The 18463-nt window shown below is 57.3% G+C and overlaps 2 protein-coding genes across 5 annotated transcripts; both read right to left on the bottom strand.

Moving 5' to 3' along the window:
• Positions 1-6: 6 nt before the first annotated feature.
• Positions 7-7794, bottom strand: LOC121080080 (SLAM family member 7-like). 4 transcript variants are annotated; one of them, XM_040577936.1, is made up of 9 exons: positions 7467-7788; positions 5221-5514; positions 4860-5123; positions 4663-4689; positions 3879-3980; positions 3673-3717; positions 2107-2159; positions 1640-1750; positions 7-1407 (listed from the first exon to the last, which is right to left on the bottom strand). In XM_040577936.1, exons 1-9 carry the CDS (start codon positions 7633-7635, stop codon positions 1297-1299), a joined length of 1176 nt encoding a protein of 391 aa, XP_040433870.1. In that variant the 5' UTR covers positions 7636-7788; the 3' UTR covers positions 7-1296. The 4 variants fall into 4 exon arrangements, with proteins under 4 accessions (XP_040433870.1, XP_040433871.1, XP_040433872.1 ...); XM_040577937.1 differs by lacking the exon at positions 4663-4689 and having other exon boundaries at positions 7467-7787; XM_040577938.1 differs by lacking the exons at positions 7-1407; positions 1640-1750; positions 2107-2159 and adding an exon at positions 2917-3501 and having other exon boundaries at positions 7467-7794.
• A 1200-nt stretch (positions 7795-8994) lies between these two features.
• SLAMF1 (signaling lymphocytic activation molecule family member 1) lies at positions 8995-16846 on the bottom strand. Its single transcript, XM_040577904.1, has 7 exons — positions 16689-16846; positions 13435-13761; positions 12830-13111; positions 11708-11818; positions 10988-11067; positions 10221-10388; positions 8995-10104 (listed from the first exon to the last, which is right to left on the bottom strand). Exons 1-7 carry the CDS (start codon positions 16738-16740, stop codon positions 10048-10050), a joined length of 1077 nt encoding a protein of 358 aa, XP_040433838.1. The 5' UTR covers positions 16741-16846; the 3' UTR covers positions 8995-10047.
• Positions 16847-18463: the final 1617 nt, after the last annotated feature.

Below are 18463 nucleotides of genomic sequence, written 5' to 3'. Positions count from 1 at the left end.
CAGAAATTGAGCTCAGATGTGTCTTGCATTTTTATTCCAGTAGCTCCTAGAGGGCTCTCCTGTGCCAGGCACTTCAAAGAAATCTCCGGTTTCATCCCTGAATAATTTACTATCCGCGCAGACAAGACAAAGAGCAGAGGGAAGCAGCGCGCACGGGAAGAGGCTTCCCGGCACGGGCAGCGTCTGTCTGTCCGGCGGCACCGGAAAATTGATGCCAACATGAGTGTTCGGCTCAGTTGTCAGCCCCAGGCAAGTTTGGGGAGCAAGGGAGGGTGGGGATGTGCCCCGGGTCCTGCTCGATGGGCACCCAGGTCCTTGTAAGTCCCAGCTCTGGGTGAACCACCACAGGACACACATCCCAGTAGGATGTGGCCGCTACCACGCCGTGCAGCATCCCTGCATCGCTCAGGGCTCCGAGAGCTGCTCTCCTCCCTAAAGCTCTGCTGGGAAGCTGCCGAACTCCGGAAAGAGAGCACTTCACATACAAATATTTCATCCAAGAATAAAACCTCATATACAAACACATCAAAGGAATGGAGCAGAACGGCACCAGCCATGTCCCTTGTCCTGTTTTCCCCCCAAGCCTGGACCACCTTCTGCCCCTGGAGCACAGCCCTGCTGTGTCTCAAGGGACTGCAAGCTGCTCGCTGCTGGTGTAAAGCGGTGCTGAGCAGGATGCTGCGAGGTTTGGAAGGTCCCTGATGGACCTGAGAGCAGTGAGAGCTGGGGAAGCAGCTGGCACCCAAACCGCAGCGCCTGGGCAAAGGCACCCATGGTTCTGTGTTCAGCTTTCTACCACCAAGTGTTATTTTTGCTTCCTCTTGTTTTAGCAACCAAACAAAGTACTTGCCAAGTTTGAAAGTATAGCCAAAAAAAAAAAAAAATTTAAAACAAAAGAAAGAAATGTACAAAAGGCTTTAAGTGGCTCCTCAAGTCTTCCCATCCACTCGTCCTGAGGCTCCGCGCTGTGAGGTGCTGCAGGGCAAATCCCAGGAGCATCAGCTCATGTCCCTGGACCAGGAGGGCTGGACTTGCAGCCACAGTTTTGGTCCATATGCCTTGATCTGGTCGGAGAGGGCAGAAAAAGGAGCCCAAACCCCACATGGATGCCAAAACACAGGCAGAGCTCCTGTGCCAGAGAAGCCTGCACTGGCAGGGCGCTTACATCCTCGCGTCGATGGCCAGGGACCGGTGCTGACAGGCGAATTGATGGCAGCAGTGATGGGGAGGGAAGGGGGGATGCTGTGGCCCCATGGCCAGGGGCGGGCAGAGAGCAGCGCCGCGCTCAAAGCGGGCTCATGGGCACACCGGAGCCCTGCTGGGGCTGTCCATGGAGGCTGGCTGGCTGAGCGACTCCTTCTGGCACCCTGGCACGCCGTTACCCATCTTCTCATCGTCTGTCTGCAGCTGCAAAAGGGCAAAAGCTCTGCCTGGGCTCGTGGGTGCCAATCCCTCCGCTGGCGAGGGACAAGGGACCCACAGGCTTGGTTCGAAGCGCTGGACCCCAAGAAAGCCCAGTGAAGACCTGTCTGACCGTGCCCCTTGCTCCGGGGTTGTGTCTCTCACTCTGGGGTCTTGCCTAGCTCCTTGCTTGGTGCCAGAGCCCCTGAGGGGGAGAGAGCCATGAGTGCCCACTCACCTGGGCCATAGCCTGGATGGTGGAATAGATGGTTTTGGAGGTCTCCACACCAGGGGTCGGCATCCTGTTTGGCTCCCCTTGCTGCGCGTTAGAGGAACTCTGCGGGTGCACCTGGGAAAAACGTTTTAAAAAGCGTTGCCAGGGCTGGGAGTTGGCAGAGGGATATCAAAGCCTGGGAGAGCCGAAGCAGCTTAGTGAGGGTGGGGGGCAGAGACCCTGCGGAGGCACTGGGAAGTGCAGGCAGCGGCTGCGGCCATGCCAGCTGCTTTTGGGCAAGCCCCAGCGCTGGCATGTCCCCCTCCAAGTTCCCAGGGGGAAATAACAGACAAAGCCAGGGGGTGCCCAGCTGCTGTCCTTCCTCCCCATCCCCGCCACGTGGCTCCCAGGCCATCCCCCTCCCATGCAGGGACCCCCCAGCTGCACAGCCCGGTCTGGCACAGGATGGGGACGAGCCTGCGTGGACTCACCTGCTGGGCAGGGCCGATTTGGGCATACACCGTCATGCACTCCGGGCTGGCCTCTGCAAGGAGAAAAAAGCGGCAGGGCAGCGAGGGAGGAGGCTGCACAGCTGGGAAGGGACTGCAGTGGACCCCCCTGCATCACCCGCGGGGCTGGTGGGATACTGGTCCTCACACAGGGCTGGAGGGAATCCCAGCTAAAAGGGTGCCAAGGGTGGGGTGAAATCCCAACCACGCAGGGGCTGCGGCACCCGGCAGCCCCTTGGAGCTGCTGGAGGTGTTGGCTGGGGGGCAGGGTCGAGGGATCACATCGCTTCTCATCCCAGCATCCCTCCTGCCCCAGCCGCTGTGGGAGCGGGGCGCTTGCTTCCAGCTCAAAGGACAGCAGCCGAAGGGACTTGCCGGTGAAAATCAGCTTTTTCTATTTAAATGCCAGATCCCCAGCTGCTTTCTGAGGGTGATACGCATTTGTCTCTCCTTCATACTTCCCCACCATTGCAGCAAGCGTTAGCATCAGCTCATCCTTTGGCTCATCGAACAGAGGAGGGGAGAGAGGACTTAAATCCTTCATAATCCCATTTTGGGGTCAAAATTTCAGTGCTCCTCATTTGAAGTGCTGCTGCCAGCCCCAGAGAGGAACAGCCGTGCAGGCTTCAGCTTGTGTGGAGAGGAGCACTTCAGGGAGAGGATTTGCCCATGGTTCCCAATAGAAGAGCTGGATCCAAATTATCGGCCAGGAGGAGCCCGTGGTCCTGGTGCTGGGTGCATCCCGACATCCCGCTCAGGCAGATGGAAATGCAAAACATGAGGCAGGAACTCCCCCGTTTGTGCCAGCTTTATTTTAGCTTATGGAAACAACCAAGAAGTCAGCATATAAAAAAGAGAGATCTCTTCTGGGCATTAGCTCAGTTATAGCAGCGATGGGCACGGCACATCCCATAACAAAACAGCCCTGAACATCAGGGAGAGGATGCAGAAACTGGTCCAGCGGTCTCTTCTTCCACCCGGTTTCTCAGCCTGAACCCCTAAGTTTAGCAGAACTGATCCCAAAGCGATGCCAAGGGTGTGCATCAGCCCCGGCGGCCCCATCGCACCGCTCCATCTCTCCCAGGAGCCTCTCATCTCTCCCCCAGCCACCTTTCCCTGGCAGGCAGAGGCTGCTCCGGCTGCACATGATGCTACAGGGGGGTTGTTTCTGGCCATGGGGCACACAAGTCCTCATCACTTGTCTCTTCCCCCCACAGCTGTCTCTTCTAAGCTCTTATCTTTGCTTGCTTTGGTGATCTCCCGGCTGTGCTCCCGGCTTTTTCTTGGGCTGGCACGAAGTTTTCCAATGACAAACTGGGGGAGAGTGCAGCTTCAGCCACCATGACATCGTCTGGGATCGTTCCCTTTCACCTGCCTCTGTGTGGGCAGGATGGGGGTTTGAGGAGGTGTTGGGGTCCCACGAGTCAGGTACGCTCTGGGACCAAGCCACAGCCCTGAATTATTTCCTCTTGATCTTAATGTGAGTGGGTTATTCCAACTAGGTAAAAAGGGGGGAGGGGGATGGTTGGGGGAGCCCCAAAGTCCTACCTGTGTTCACAGCCTCGGCTGCAGGCAAACGGAAGATCCTCCAGCCTGGGGGAGAAGGGACACGGGGCTCCGTCAGCACAAGCAAACCCTGCGCAGCACCCTCAGCTCCCACCGCCACAGCCCCCAGGTCAGGTCCTCCCCCCTCAGGTCCCACCTCCTGCGTGCCAGCTCCGCAGGGATGGTTACCCGCAGGGGAAACAGCTCACCTTTGGATTTACAGTGGATCACAAAGATAACCACGGCTAAAAGCACCAAGGCTCCCATCACCGCTGCGGCCAGGATTCCAGCCTGCCCGCTAGAGTAGGTGCCTTGAAAGAGAAGAAGGTCAAGTGACAACATCCCAAAACGTATCTGCCTCTTCCCAGCATCAGAGCCGGAGGAAACATCACGTCACTGCTTCAGCATCCCACCGAGCCCCCCCCTGCTTCGCAGGGACCCTTAGTTCCCGGTAACACGGTCTAACATGGAAAGGAGGCGACACGTTGCACGAGGACGAGTGGCTTTGCAGACAGAGCAGCATCAGGGACTCCCACCCCAGCCCCTCCATGGCCACAGCTGTCCCCACCGATGTCTCTGGCCTCTGGGGACCTCACGGGTGGCTTTTGAGAGGCGAACCCCCCCCCCGTGGGCTGGGGGCAGCAGGTACACGGAGCCACGCTCCCACCTCCAGCCCATCCTTGGCTCTGCCTTGCTGTTGCATGGATTGATTCGATGCTCCCAGCCCAAGCCACGACTTTTGGGGGGACACCACCTTTCCTCAAATTCCCCAGGTGACAAAGACAGCGCAGGGATGCTGAGGGCACTGCCCTGACAGCCTGAATATCCCCCGCAAGCTGTTTTGGGAAGAGATGGACTGTGCTGGGCTCAGGCTCCCCATCTCCCCCTCGCCAGCCATGGGGGTCCAGGGTGGCTGGACGCTGTTAGCGAGCTCGGGCACACTCAGACACTGAAGAGCGAGGCCAGACACGGACGGGTGGTTGGGAAGCTCACCAGTGCTGGGAGGGTGGGCTGTGCTTTCTGGCGGCATGGCGAGGGGAGAGAACAGGGAGAGAGGTAAGTGCTTCTGCCGAGGGTCCGCATTTCTCCCTTTGCATGCCAAGGCACAGCTCTGGGGAAAGCCGGAGCCACTGGGAGCAGGATACAACCCACCCCCACCACCCATTCCTGCATCTTCCCACGGCTGTTACCTGCGCAGATGGCAGCGGGTGAGATGACAGTGGTGTTGTGGCTGCTGACGGGGTTTCGTGCCATGCACGTGAGTGGCAGCAGCTCCTCACCCAGCGACGGCTCCTCCACCACCACCGTGGACCCCTTCCTCCACAGCCCATCCCCTGTGTCCCAGGCGTAGGAGACGTCGCTGGAGTCCCACACGGTACAGCGCAGGGTGTAGTAGCAGCCGCTGGCTGAGCAGTTCTTCTCCAGGCAGGTCACCGCCGGCTCCACCAGCTCCCCTGTGGGAAGCAGGGGGCTGTCAGGACATCCCCAACCCCCTGGTTTAGCACAAAGTGTAGGGAAAAAGGAAAAAGGCCACCACCGAAAGGCACTTACTGTACACGTGTAGGGTGAAGGTGGTTTTTGCCTTCGAGGTCTTTGCAGTGTAGGCACCGCTGTCATCCATCCTCAGCTGGGAGATGGTGAGCGCGCTGCCGGTCATGGGGAAGGCCAAGCGTGGCTTGTAGTTGTCATCAAAAAACGTGGGTTTAGGTGGATTGCCGATTTCCACAGTCACTATGACATCGTTGTGAAAGCTCCAGGCCACGGCTTTTCCATCCAGGCTCTGGAGGTGGAAGGTGACGGACTTGCCCACGGTCCCAATCACCTCTTCCCCTTCACCGTCACACGCTGGGGAGAGAAGCCGGGCTGAAGACAGCATGCCCGGGAGGGGGGGGGGGGGGGGGGGCAGGGGGGACGAGACGACACCCAGCAAGCTTGGGGGCTGGCTGCTGGAGAAGGGTCCTTGGCCGAAAGAAGAGCCTTGCTGTGCTGCGATCACACAGCGTGATGCCACGGACTGGCTGAACTATAGGGGCCCGGAGCCCCCCGTGTTGTCACACACAGCACCTCTGCTCAGCTACAGACAAAGCTGTAGCATCATCAGATGGTTTGGGACCTTTAAGTGCCATTTAGTCCCACCCTCTGCCACGGCTGGGACACTTTCCACTAGAGCCAGCGCTCAGAGCCCCATCAAACTTGAACTTGAGTGTCTCCAGGGACAGGGCACCCACTGTGAGGGGTCTCACCATCCTCAGTGCAACAGATTTCTCCCTGGAGCCATCTCCTCTCCAGGCTGAGCCCCCCAGCTCCCAGCCTGGCCACCCAGCAGAGGGGGGTCCAGCTCTCGCCTCTGTCCGTGCCCATCTGAGGACCCCAGAGGAGGACGCAGTGCTGCGGGCGGGGGGGGTCTCACCAGAGCAGAGCAGGAGAATCCCCCACCTCGACCCACTGGCCATGCTGCTGGAGATGCAGCCTGGGATTTGGTGGCTTTCTGGGCTGCCAGCACACATTGCTGGCTCCCCCGAAGCCTCTGGGGTATCCCTAGGGCTGAGGATGCACACTGGACCACCGATGCTGGATGCAGAGGGCACTAAGGAACTGCTCCATCATGAGGTGATTGCAGAAATTAGGGGATTCCTTTTTATTTTAAATAAACTAATTGTCTCTGAGGCTCCAGGCTGAGGTCCCTCAGCAGGACCTGTGCTTTCACATCCCACAAGGGCTCATGAAGTGAGCAGCACCAGGCTCCCCTGCAGCTACCAGACACCCACACTGCTTCCTATGTGTGAAGGCGGGGCAGAAGGAAGAAACAGAACTTTGAGGTGCAAAACAGAAGTGCAAGGAGAAGCTTGCAACAGCTCAGAAATGTCAGGTAGATTCCCTTTCATCACCGCACCAAAAGGCCAAGTTACCTACATGAGCAAGCAAGAGAAGAGATGGCTTCTTCCCCAGACAGGCAGCTGCTTCTCCACTCTTCTGAGAAGGAGGAGATTTCCCTTTTATTTTGGCTGCTTCCCTATTTAAAAATCAGTGCTGTCCAGTCTGGGCTGGGGACAAGGGTTTCTCCCCAGCTCCTGGAAAGCAAGCTGATCCTGGCTTCGCTGGGCAGCCAGACCCCACAATTGTCACCTCCCCAGGGCTCTGCATTTCTGGTCCCTGCTGCCTGACACTATGGGGTCAGCTCCAGGACATCAAGAACACACATCGACCACGCAAAAGCTGGTTGGGGAGATAAACTTGAAGAAGGAAATCCTGTTGAAACAGCAGATGAGTGCTGGAAGGCTCATCCGGCGCTAAACGCCCTCGCGGCTGCCGGGAGGGGGCTGGGGCAGAGGCAGCATCCCTGCCCCTTTCCAGAAGAGGCAGAAAGCGCCTCCAGTTCCAAACGGCCCTAAATAACCCACAACAAAACCGCAGAGCACAAAAAAAAAAAAAAAAAAACATCTCAGAGACAACACACAGGGAAGCTCCCTGAACGTGGAGTAGAGCAGAGGACTCAGTACACATCTGGCAGCAGCTGGATGGAGACTGAGCCAGAACCAAGACCTGATGCATTCCCTCGTTAGTAGGGGGGGGAGCAAACGACAGCAGGAGACCAGCATTGGGTCATGCTGAGCATCTTTCACCCTGGCTTACCCAACGTCCTTGGGACAAACTCCATTCCCGCAGAGCTGCACCTGCACCACTGGTCACACACGCCAGCCTTGCCTCTGCTCTCCTGCGAGCCCCTAAACCCACCCCGAGCCCTCGTGGGCTCCATCCCTTCCACCACTGAGGGAAAACGAGCACCTCGCACTTACTTGCTTGGTGGAGGAGGAGGAGGGGGAGCAGCAGGCACCGAGACACATCCATGGACACGTGGCACCTAGAGAGGAGCTCCCTGCACCCAGCACCTACTACATAAATTGTGGCAGAAAAAGGAAACGCACGGCGCCTGCGCACAGGCGGCTTTCCACCCCCCAGCTGCATGGGCAGCAATACGGGGGTGCTCTGTCAGGGAGCCGTGACATCAGGCCATTACCACAAGGAGGGCAACAAAGGGGATGAGTCCACCCACATAGTGAAACCTTGAGCTGGAAAACTCCATTTCCAAGCAAAGGTGAGTGGGGCAGCTGGGACAAAAAGCATCATCATGGCTGGGCACAAGTGTCCCAGCTCCTCCACAGAACCAGCCCTTGTAGGGGGTTCGTGTGACCCCTACACGAGGGATATCGTGGTGACCATCACGGGTCAGCACCCAGGAGCACACTGGTGCCCATGGACCGATGTCACCAGCGCATCCTTCATGAGGTGTTCCAGCACAAACAAACTAGTAGGCCGTCATCAGTCAGATGCTACAGTCCGTGCTGTTTCTCCTTACTCCAGAGGTCAGACCACACTGCTCCTCCTGTCCGACCACCTCTCCCACAATCCTCAGGGATATTTAACTACTTAGCGGGAAGAGCTACAGCTACACATCGTCCATGTCCATCAACCCCCTGCCTTCAAGGCAAGGCCACAGATGCATATTATCAACACTAATCAACCCACTGCCTTCATTCCTCTACAATGAGGGATGCTGAGACCCCAACTCCACCCCCCCTAGACAAGACAGTTAAACGACAGCTGTAGGGAAAGCAACCACTTCCCCAATTCAGGTTATTCTGGGAAGTAGCATGACACTGGCATCATACTGAAATTCAGGTGGGGGAAGTGTGCTGGACCAGCTGGGAAATGTCGGGCACAGGGACCAGCATAGGGCACAGGGACCAGCATCGTTGCTCAATCCGGAAGCACCAGTATCACTGAGCTGTCTAAAAACAGCTCCTCTCTTTCACCACACCCCAGTGGGGGAGGGAGGACGAGAGGCACAAACACCCCTGGGGACAAGTCACCCTGTAAGTCCCTTGGAGTCCGTCACCTGGGAGTCTGCAGCATCACAGCTCGATGCTCCTCTGCAACGGCAATATTCACATTTTTACTCGAGTTCTTCCCCGCATCGAGCATCTGTGGTCCCCTGGCAGCCGTGGGGCCGGCCATGACGCCTGGCTGCCCACCGGGGAGGCACATCACAGGGTGCCCCAGCATTCGGCAAGGACCAGCACGGGTAGCACTGGGCTCCATCCTGCACCCAGAGCCAGGCACAGCATTTGGAGCATTTACACCATTTCAGAGGTGCAAGGACCAGCGTGACTTTGCCCTTCCATTGACCTTCCTACTCTTCTGGGGGAAGGAGTTACTTTGCAGGCAGACTTTTCCAAGGAAGAAGCTCAGCTGATTTTCTACAGTAACAAAAGGAGGAAGCTAGAAAGGTCCAAACCACCAATTTCTTCCCGCCCCCAGCAAAGCCTAATCCAGCCCCTGACACAATCCTGAAGCAAACCTTTCCAAAAGGCTTTACTGTAAATTTATTTTCCTTTTCCTTCGCAGCAGCACGTGAGATCAGACCTGCTGCACAAGCTGAGTTATGCTGGGGTTATAAAATGGCTCAGACTAGGATGGGGAGCGGGTTGAAAGTTTTTTGCAGCCCTAGTCCCTCATCCAGGCCACCTCCAGCATCCCCCCGCTCGGTATTTCTGCAGGGAAGTCGGGAGCTGCTGCGGGCAGGGGCTGCCTCCCCCTCTCAGCCAGAAATTCAGCTTTAAATAGTCCACTTGGAAGAACCTCCCCTGTTCCTGTAGTCATCGGTGGAAAAGGATGGGGATGGAAAAGTGCGGTGGGACACGGCTGCTTCCCCAGGCGCGGGCTGCCGGTGCCCCCGGTGCAGGGCAGGGCTCAGCCCCGAGGGGATTGCAAAACTGTCTTTGAACCGAGTTTCATAACCGGTTGTGGAGCAGAGGTTGAAACAAACAAACAAAAAAAAATGCTTCTTATTTTTCCCACTGCTACATTTAAGCCACGTCCCCATGCGTCATCGGTGTCACCAGCTGCCATGAGCTGGGGGCTCCCTCTAGTGAATCTGGGGCCACAGGATGAGGCTGTGGGGTGAAAACCCACAGGGCAGGGATGGGGTTGGGGTCCAGACCTACTCCAGCCACACTTCCCAGTGCTGCTGCACCAACTCTTTCCCTCCGAGGTGCCAGTTCTCTCTCTCTCGCTCATGCCCGGCTGCGGGGTCGTACCCAGAGCCCCTCAACCTTCTCCCGGTGCTTCAGCATCTTGCTGGCTGCCCTGAGCTGTGACCTGGTGAGATTTCATGCCTTCCTTCAGCCCTGCTTTCCTCCTCCATCCCTCACCTCCGTGGCTGTTGTCGCAGCCCCAGCTCAATTCAGTACGGGTTGGCACATGCCGGAGGGGTTTGCCCCAATTCCCAAGGGATGAGCAGGGTTTCCTCCAGCTGGGAATGGGGATGTCGGTGGCCGGTGAGCAGAGGCTGGGCTGCTGCCTGCTGCCAGGAGGAGTTCAGGCCATGGGCATCATCACGCTGGCGTAAACGGTCATGGGCTCCTTGTCGGAGCTCTGCAAAAGAGTGGGGAAGCAGAGGGGTCGGCGAGGTGCCTGAGCTGGGGGGGCTGTGGGTCATCCCACAGCAATGCCCAGCCAGGGTGAGGACTGGGGAGGGCAGGCACTCTTACCTGTGAGAGGGGTGCATGGCCCTGCGGGGCAGGCAGCTGTGTCAGGGGGCTGCGTGGGGCATGGGGGGCTGTGCCGGGGGCCAGGGCCGTGTCTGGGGGCAGGCCAGTGGCTGCAGCATAGATGGTGGTGCAGGAGGGGTGCTCGGCGGCAGGGGGGCATTTCTGCTTCTGCATGGAGGGCGAAGGATGAGCAGCGGCAGGCAGCTTGCCAGGGGGGCCTTCCCTCCCTCCACCCTACAGGCACCCACCGATTCTTCCCCAGTTTGCATTGAGCAGGATTTGGCCGGGGGGGGACACCACACAGTCTGTCCCCAAAGCCACTCTGGGATGCTGGGGGCTGGGGAAGCCACCGCATTCCCAGTGATTCCCAAATTAACAGCGACCAGGCTGACCCCAGCAACAACAGGGATGGGTGACCCCAGCGAGCCCACGGCCACCCCAGTCCCCCCCAACCACAATTTCACCCACTCCTTCACCAGTCACAGGGACAAGTTGATACCCAGTGGCCAAAGCCCATCACTGAGCGTGCTGCAGACCAGCAAGGAGGCACCCAGCAACCACCCAGAGCTTTGGGTGCTGCCTCCTGAGGTCAGGATGCTGCAGTCAGAGACCCCTGCCCACCCAAGAAACTCTGGCAGCATCGTGCCCACCCTCCCTGCTGGCTGCAGTGCTTGGGGTCCTGTAGCTAAAGGAGCATTTCCAGGGCTAAAGGAGCATTTTTCCCCCGTGCACCGAGGCTGGCTGGGGTCGTGCTGGTCATGGCTCACCTGCACCCGCTGCACTTGGGAGTAGATGGTGTGCACTGCATTGTTCTCGGCGAGCGGCGACTGCTCCTGCTCCCGGCCAGCTGCGAAGGGATAAACAAGTCACCGAGCTGGGAGGGGAGCAGGGACCTGGGGAGGGATCCCGGCACTTTGCCGGCCACAGCCGAGGCACGGTGAGGTGAGCCCATGCTGGTTCCCTTCCCAGCACGGTGCTCCCTGGCTGGACTCTGCTGCATCCCTATGTTGCGGCTGCCTGGCCGCGGTCAGAGGATTTCTGGGCACCACAGGTCAGTTTTGCAAATTTGTCACTAGACAGGGAATGGGAAGGGAGGGCACAGCCTGGATGAGGCGCTCAGAGAGATGGTGCTTGCTCTAATCTGGGCTGAGATTGTTCCATTCCCCTTGAGACTGCAGTATGATCTCAAGAGCCCATCATATGGGTAAAGCATTAGAAATCACGTGCCGGTACGTTTCTTTTTTTCTTCTTCTTTTTTTTTTTTTTTTCTTTTAAGCTGGTTTCCTTCCTGCCTTTGGCTCTCTGCTTCAAAAGAAACACGTTTAACACTTTCCCAAGGGCCAGGGTACTCTGTAGACTAGGTGCCCGCAGGAATCAACCCCTGGGTCTGTTCACCAGGATGGTTGGGGGCAACTTCTCTCCCCCCACAAGGCCCACCCCAGCTGAGGACCACCAACCAGCCCAGCACCCTCCCTCGCAGCACTCACCCATGGGCATGGCCAAATGGGTGGCCACGAAGGCACCGATGAGCACGATCACTGCAGCGATGGGCAACACCACCAGCAGCACCAGATGCTCCCTCCTCAGCCCGGCACTGCCTGAGATGGGGGGCAAAGAGGGGAGGGGGTCAGCCACCGGCCCTGGGCTTCAAGGTCACCCAGAGCTGAGCAGAGTGGGCTGCTAAAATCTTTCCTCTGCTCATCACCTCGTTTGGGCTGATGATTTGAATAGAACAGGAAACAAGGGGGCAGGAAACGCTCCTTTAGAATGGAGCTCTCGTTAACCTCCTCCAGACCACAACAGTCAGCAAAAAACCTGCTGGGGGCCAGATCAGGGCCAGATAAAGCCCTAAAAACGTCTCCGGTGGCTTTACGGGGGCCTGCGGGGAGGCAGCCCCCCTGTAAAATGCCCTCGCACAGCAGGTACACTGGAAGAGCACCCTGGGACAGAGCTCCGCAGCTCCAGCCAGGTTCCCACCCCCAGGAAGCCCCTGGGGTGGCCCTGCTCCCACCCCACAGACAGTGACACCTTGCAGGGGTTGTCCCCCAGTGCAAGGGGGTGAGAAACAAGCCCAAAACCCCCTTGGAGCATCTCATTTCAGTATCTCCCTTTTCCTAAGCCAGACTCCCAACCGTCTTCCCCAGAGGGATCTTTTCCCAGCACAAGTCACTGTGAGAGCCCCAGCAGAGGGGTGACTTCATCCACGGGTCCCCAGGGAAAGGGGCAGCCACCACGCTGCCCAGCCCCAGCAAAAGTCCCCCCCAGGTCACGAGGTGTGCTAAAAAATCCCAGTGAGAAAGAGTGTGACTTTTAGCCCAAAGGGGAAGTTGTCCCTGGGTTTTTAACACCCCCAAACCACCCAGCAGATTAGTCTCATGCATTTAAAACGAGCCCCGAGCAGCGGTGCGCGGCAAGCGGGATGACGGAGCCGGCGGTGGAGGCAGGCAGGCAGCCAGCATTTACAGAAAGGGCTGGGCAGGTGACGCAGTGGCCACTTTTCTTGCCAAAAGGCTCCTTTGGGGCTGCCAAAAGCAGCATGAAATTCCCCCTGCCCAGTACGAGCAGGACCGGGAGGCTGGAGGGAGCCAGGTCAGCAACTGGGGACTTACCCCCTTGGTCATAGCTGCACTTGGAGGAGTTGAAGACGATGACCCGGGTGCTGATGGGGTTGCTGGCCGTGCAGGTGCAGGGGATGCTTGTGTTCTGCAGCGGGTAGGAGAGGTGCAGGAGGCTGCCGTTGCGGGAGCAGAGCTGCGAGATGCTGCTGTCCTGGCTGCCCCAGCTGTAGGAGATGCTGTCCCCTCGCGCCGCCGTGCAGTTGAGGGTGATGGTGCAGCTGCCGTTAGCCAGTACCTGGCTGAGGATCTGGATGCTGGGATCAGACACTGGCTCTGGGGAGAGGGAGGGAGGGGACAAAGGTTTGTGTCTGGAGAAGGATGAGAACGTTGCCTTGGCCACTGCCTGGGAAATCCTGCTGGCATCTCCTAAATCCCTGGAAGATGGAGAGGAACCAGTCTGGCCCCAGACTCACTGCAAACAGCATTAGAAAGGGAAATGGGCTTCACACCCGAAGGCTCCTTGGGGTACCCATACAGGGCTGCAAGGGGGTCCTGGACTCACTTCAGCATCCTGACACCAGAGTGGCCATCCTCCACCCACCTCCCAGACCTGCTCCCAGCATCCAACAGGGTCCTCCCGAAGCCGCGCGTCTCACCATACACCTGCAGCTGGATCTGCCAGACTTTCTCCTCCGGCCCCTTGCTGACAATGTACTCGTAGAGCTGCCCGTCCTGCCGGCTGGTGTTCAGGATCTCCAGGGAAAAGTTCAGTCTGTGGAAGAGAGCTCGTCCCTGCATGTAGTTGGTGTAGTTGCCATCCAAGTACTTGAGCAGGACGAGTTTCCTCTGCGGGTCCTCCGTGTCCCGCTTCCAGACAGCCTCTCCGAAACGCAGGGTGAGGTCCCGGAGGTCGGGGGGGATCTGCAATGTCGTCGCCTTCCCCAAGGTGCCCAGCACCATCTCCCTCGCCCCATGGCCCATGCCTGGGAGGAGAGCGGAGAGAAGGGCTGAGGCAGGCAGGGAGGCATGGGGGGGGGCTCAGAGCGACCATCCCCATCCCCATCCCTGCTCTACCAGAGGAAGGCAGATGCCCACAGGGCTGCAGAAGCCGGTGACAGCATCAGACCAACCCTGGTAATCCGCAGACTGGAGGCAGCTTGGGTTGTACGAGATAATCTGCTCAATTTTCAACTGATTTATCTATCTGCATTTTCACGCTCGGGGTTATCCACCACATCCTGTGCCAGCGATTGCTGGCAGGGGGGAACACACACTACACAGCAGGGCTCAGCATGAGCTCTGCCCCATTCTCAAGCCACAGAACCACCCCCAGAACCAACAGAGCGACCCCCAGCCCTCAGCCCCACATCCTGGACCCCAAAGGATGCGAGTCAAGAACTCAGCTCAGCAGCCAGAGGAGGAGCGTTGCCTTCCTCTGCTCTTCCTCCCCACTCCTGCCTTCCCAGAGCAAAGCAAGAGAGTTTGTTTGCATCAGCCTCAGCATTCCCCCATGTCGGGCACTGCTGTGCATGATGGCCAAATCCTGATTTGAGATTCTGGGTTTTCTGTTGGCACAGCCAGCCAGTGCGGTGAAACATCACCCCATGGAGCAGGGCTACTTCCAGCAGGGGAGGGCACTTGTGGTCCAGGTCTGGTGGTGATGCTGGTCCTGGGAGAAGGGTGCTGGCATTGGTAGGACCAGCCTGGAGAAGTCCTGGTGACACCAGAGCAGTCCAGAGGGGAGCGATGTACGGTGGCTCTTGGCCAAAGCCTGCAGCTTGGTGCATGTCAGGGCATCCACCTCGCGCGAGTGCCTCAGCTCCAGAGACCTTCAGTGGGACTTTGTAGGAATTGCAGCCCCCTGGAACTGGGCTCGGGGGTAAATCCCAGGTTGTCCTACTGGTCAACGTGGTCCCAGGTGTGCATCTTGGTGGCCAAGGAAAAGTGCTCTTCAGAAGAGAGGTGCAGGTATCTCCCACACGTCCCAAAGCATCTCAACCACCTGGATTTCCTGGAGAGCACATGGGGGCGTCTTCTCCCCCAGACCCTTTCCTGTCTTTCGCTGTAAGGCAATGATTCATGTTTGCCCTCATCACTGGACAAACAAGTTTGTTTTTGTAGGAAACAGCGTGGGGAGAGGTGCCAGCTCAGCGCTGCTGCCAGCCATCGACAGTGGGAGCATGGAAGGGCCCCCCCCCGGCGTCACCCCCATGTTTCCTACCAACTTCTTTCCAGCAGGGTGAGGCTTTGCCCCAGAGGGAAAAAGAAAACGGGGGGGTGGGGTGGGGGGGGGTGGGTGGGAAACACAACACCAGAAAAATAAGTCGGGGGAGGCCCAGGTAAGCCCAGTATCCGCCTCTCCTGCAGCACATACAGTTCCAGTAAAAACCACAGACCTCTCCCCACCACCACCTCGAGTGCCATGGCTTAGTTTTTCCCCCTCAGTGGCACAAAACACAGCAGTTTCTGAGCTCTCCCCGTGAACTGCATCTCCCCACCACCAAAGCAGCCATGCGGACACGACTGTCACCCCACAGAAACTCCACGGTCCAGCTGACCCAGTCCATCACCCATTTTTTCGCCAGTACATTTACTGTAAAGCCCAGCGCTCAGACGGATGCTGTATTTTCTCAGCAATGTGTATTTTTGATGTGCAGCGGTCAGGCTCCTCGTTAATCACCAAATGGAAAAGCCCTTTTTACATCACATGAGAAAAACCCTCCGCTCTGGCAAACAGCATCTCCTTTGCTGGGAAGACAGGTCAGCGGGAGCAAGGCTGCGGGAGGAGGGATGTAAAGGGGACGGAAAGTATCAGTGCCGAAGCTCGGCTGGAGGGAGGCAAGCGATCCGTGTTGGAACAGCACTAGATCCAGAGCAGCCCCACATCAGGTATTGGGCCCGTGGGACTTTCGGTGTGCTGGCCAGGCAGAAAAGCCCGGGGGGTTTTAAAGGCAGGTATTCGAGTAACTTCGAGCCAGTAGAGCCGAGGAGAAACCCCAGCGCAGCGAGGGCTCTGGTTTCCTGGCCAAGCCCTTTGTTTTATACCCAGCAGCTACACAGATGCAGTGGCAGAGGGGTTATGGGGCCGTGGGGACACAGACAGTGTCCCCAGGGAAGAACAGCCATCAAGCTGGCACTGAGAAGGGGGTCAGGATTAGTCAGAGGTCCCTTTGCTCTGCTCTGCTGGGGCGTCCTGACTCACCCCAGTGCTCTTGCAGGGGCTCAGTGCCACCAAACCCGATTTTGCAGCATCCTCCCATAACCATCGATGGGCTGGGAGGCGAGGAGCCCTGGGGAATCCAGGTGCTCCTCATTCCCTGACCAGCTGCTCTGGGCAGAGGATTTCGACTCATCCAGGACATCCTCCCCAGGAGATCACCCACAGCTGGCCAGGGCTCTCCTGGCACCCAGAAAACAGGCATCGCCCCACTGCCACTCCCTTTCCACTCACCTTACACACACTTTACTGCTCGGGTACCATCTCCCAGCCCACTGGCACCTCTTGATCCGAGACACTCAGTATCACGGAGCGAGACAATCCACCAAGGTCCTTCATCTCAAGTACCCCAGTTCACATCTGGTACTAAATTATTTGCTCGGCGTTATGAATACCCCATTAAAACACACGGTAGAGTGCTTCACTACTGCAGCTACACTTTCTCCATCACCGTCTTTGTTCATTCATCATCTTTTATTCTCTCCTCCCTCAGCCTGACTAGTAGGAGCGTATTAGGGATGCACCACGCATCCAGCTTGGAGTTGCAAGCCATTTATCTTCTATATGAATATTTATACTCGATCTGCCCGTCCACCCGGCACACAGCTCGCGATTTCTAAAGGTCTTAATATCTGACAAAAATTCCAAAACAATCTGAACCGAGGTATTTCACAGAGAGGAAAACATACGTACCCCAAACACGGCCGAGAGAGATCAGCAGCCAGAGACACACGCTGCAGCCCATGTCTCTGTTCACCAGTCGTCTGCAGTGGAGTTAATTGTTGCTGGGCTCATTATAAGAACAGGTGTACTCAAATCAGAGACCTGCCCCCGGCCATGTGTTTCCTGTTTTTGGCTGAATTACTCTTTTTTTTTTTTTTTCTTTTCTCTTGAGTGGAAAGTATTCAAAGCACTGAGTTGTGCTGCTGAATGCTCTGCTGGAGACACCCCAAGAGACCGGCAGAAGGAAACGGAGCATCATTTTCTAGTTTGTACCAGAACTGCATCATCCTGCAGTCTTTAACCTGACCCCAAAAGAAGAGGAAACAACCAGCAAAAAAGATAATTTCACATACAGTAACAGCTTCCCGGGGCTGTACAGAGCCTTCAAACCCTGCTACCACCGCAGGGGTGGAGGCAGGTGGTGTGGCATCATCCCAGCTGCTTCTTCATCCGCACGCCACGGGGCTGGGACCCAGCACAAAGCCCACCCTGAGAACCGGCGTGCACCAGCCTTCGCAGCCGCGATGCCCACTGCTGCAGGAAAGCCTCAAATATTCCAGCATTAATCCATATCCCTGCTTTGGCCTGCATAGGAGTTACAACGAGGAGGAGTACGGGTGGTCTTTAAAAACCGACTGAGGAAAACCCCACCCCTTGTTCCCAAGCTGAAGACTCAAGGGAGTTGAGCCTGCACTTCAGTTTGCTCCTCTTCAAGGCCAGCCCCACCGCAAGTGCTCAGGGATGGGGATGGTCCCCCCCCTGCCATGGAGGTCCCCCCCCTGGTGGGAATGGAGCAAGGACCACAGCTTCCTGTGCTCAGTGGAGAGCCAGGGATGGGGAGGATGGGGAAAATGCCACTCACTTGTTCCGCTGCTGGGAAGGGGTGAGACAAGCTTGGTTGTTTTCGTGTTTTTAGTGGAATGAATTATTCACCTCCAGGGGATGCTCAGCCCGCGCAGCTTGAAAATGGGAGAAGGGTTTTTTCCTATCGCTTTCTTCACATTCTTGTTGCTTTTTCTGGTTTTTCGGAGAAGAGTGGAGGCAACGGCGCGAAGCAGGAATTCCTCCGCTGTTTTAAACCGACTGTGAGTGCTGGAAGGGTTAACTTAAATCCCACCACTTTTCAGTGGAGCCAGACTCCAAGACCTCTGAAACCACACTCAACCACCCCAGCGTCCTGCCAGGCTGCTCCTTTCTGCTCCGAAAGCAACGGGCTGAGAAAAAAAAAAACCAACCCACCAAACCATTTCCCAATAACCAGCAGTTTGCGCAACAGCTCAGCAGAGGGGAAAAAAAGAAAAAAAGTATGAGGAAGGGCAGCACGAGGGAATTTGGCTCCTTTTCTCGCCCCATGCACGCAGACAAGGAGCTTTGGGCTGAAACACGGCGGTTCCCACCAGCGGCAGCTGGCTCCTGGATGGAGGACTTGGCCAGGGAAGGAGTTGTGGTCACTTTGGGGCATTTTGCAGATGGACAAGCTGACCCGGCACAAATCCTGCTGGAAGGAGGTCTCCGGTGGACGGGCCCCACCGGCTTGGCCCCAGGGAGGGCACAGAGAAGACCATTGACCACAAACTGGTCCAGGAAAGGCATAAAAGCCTGATAGCACCCATGGGGTGCTACCACGCTGGGCTGACACCCACCAGGAGAAACAGAGAAAATAGTTCAACATGCAAAACCATCAAGAAAAAATCCCTCCAAGAAGCACTTGGGGGCACAAAAATCCTCCTTTAACCAAACAGAAC

This window comes from Falco naumanni, chromosome 20 (genome assembly GCF_017639655.2).
Source record: "Falco naumanni isolate bFalNau1 chromosome 20, bFalNau1.pat, whole genome shotgun sequence".
Taxonomy (NCBI): Eukaryota; Metazoa; Chordata; class Aves; order Falconiformes; family Falconidae; genus Falco; species Falco naumanni.
Note: the sequence above shows the minus strand (reverse complement) of the source record. Positions and strands in the feature narration are given on the sequence as shown.

Bases quoted from the DNA above. Each gene is read 5' to 3' on its own strand.
- LOC121080080 (XM_040577936.1), bottom strand. From the start codon at position 7,635: ATGCAGCTGGGGGGTGGAAAGCCGCCTGTGCGCAGGCGCCGTGCGTTT. The intron at 5,124-5,220 runs GTAAGTGCCTTT...TGCTTCCCACAG, and splicing joins CTTCACCCTACACGTGTACA to GGGAGCTGGTGGAGCCGGCG. The intron at 3,981-4,662 runs GTGAGCTTCCCA...TTCTCTTTCAAG, and splicing joins AGCCCACCCTCCCAGCACTG to GCACCTACTCTAGCGGGCAG.
- SLAMF1 (XM_040577904.1), bottom strand. From the start codon at position 16,740: ATGGGCTGCAGCGTGTGTCTCTGGCTGCTGATCTCTCTCGGCCGTGTT. The intron at 13,112-13,434 runs GTGAGACGCGCG...CCCTCTCCCCAG, and splicing joins GATCCAGCTGCAGGTGTATG to AGCCAGTGTCTGATCCCAGC. The intron at 10,389-10,987 runs GTGAGCCATGAC...CCCTCCATGCAG, and splicing joins CCCAAGTGCAGCGGGTGCAG to AAGCAGAAATGCCCCCCTGC.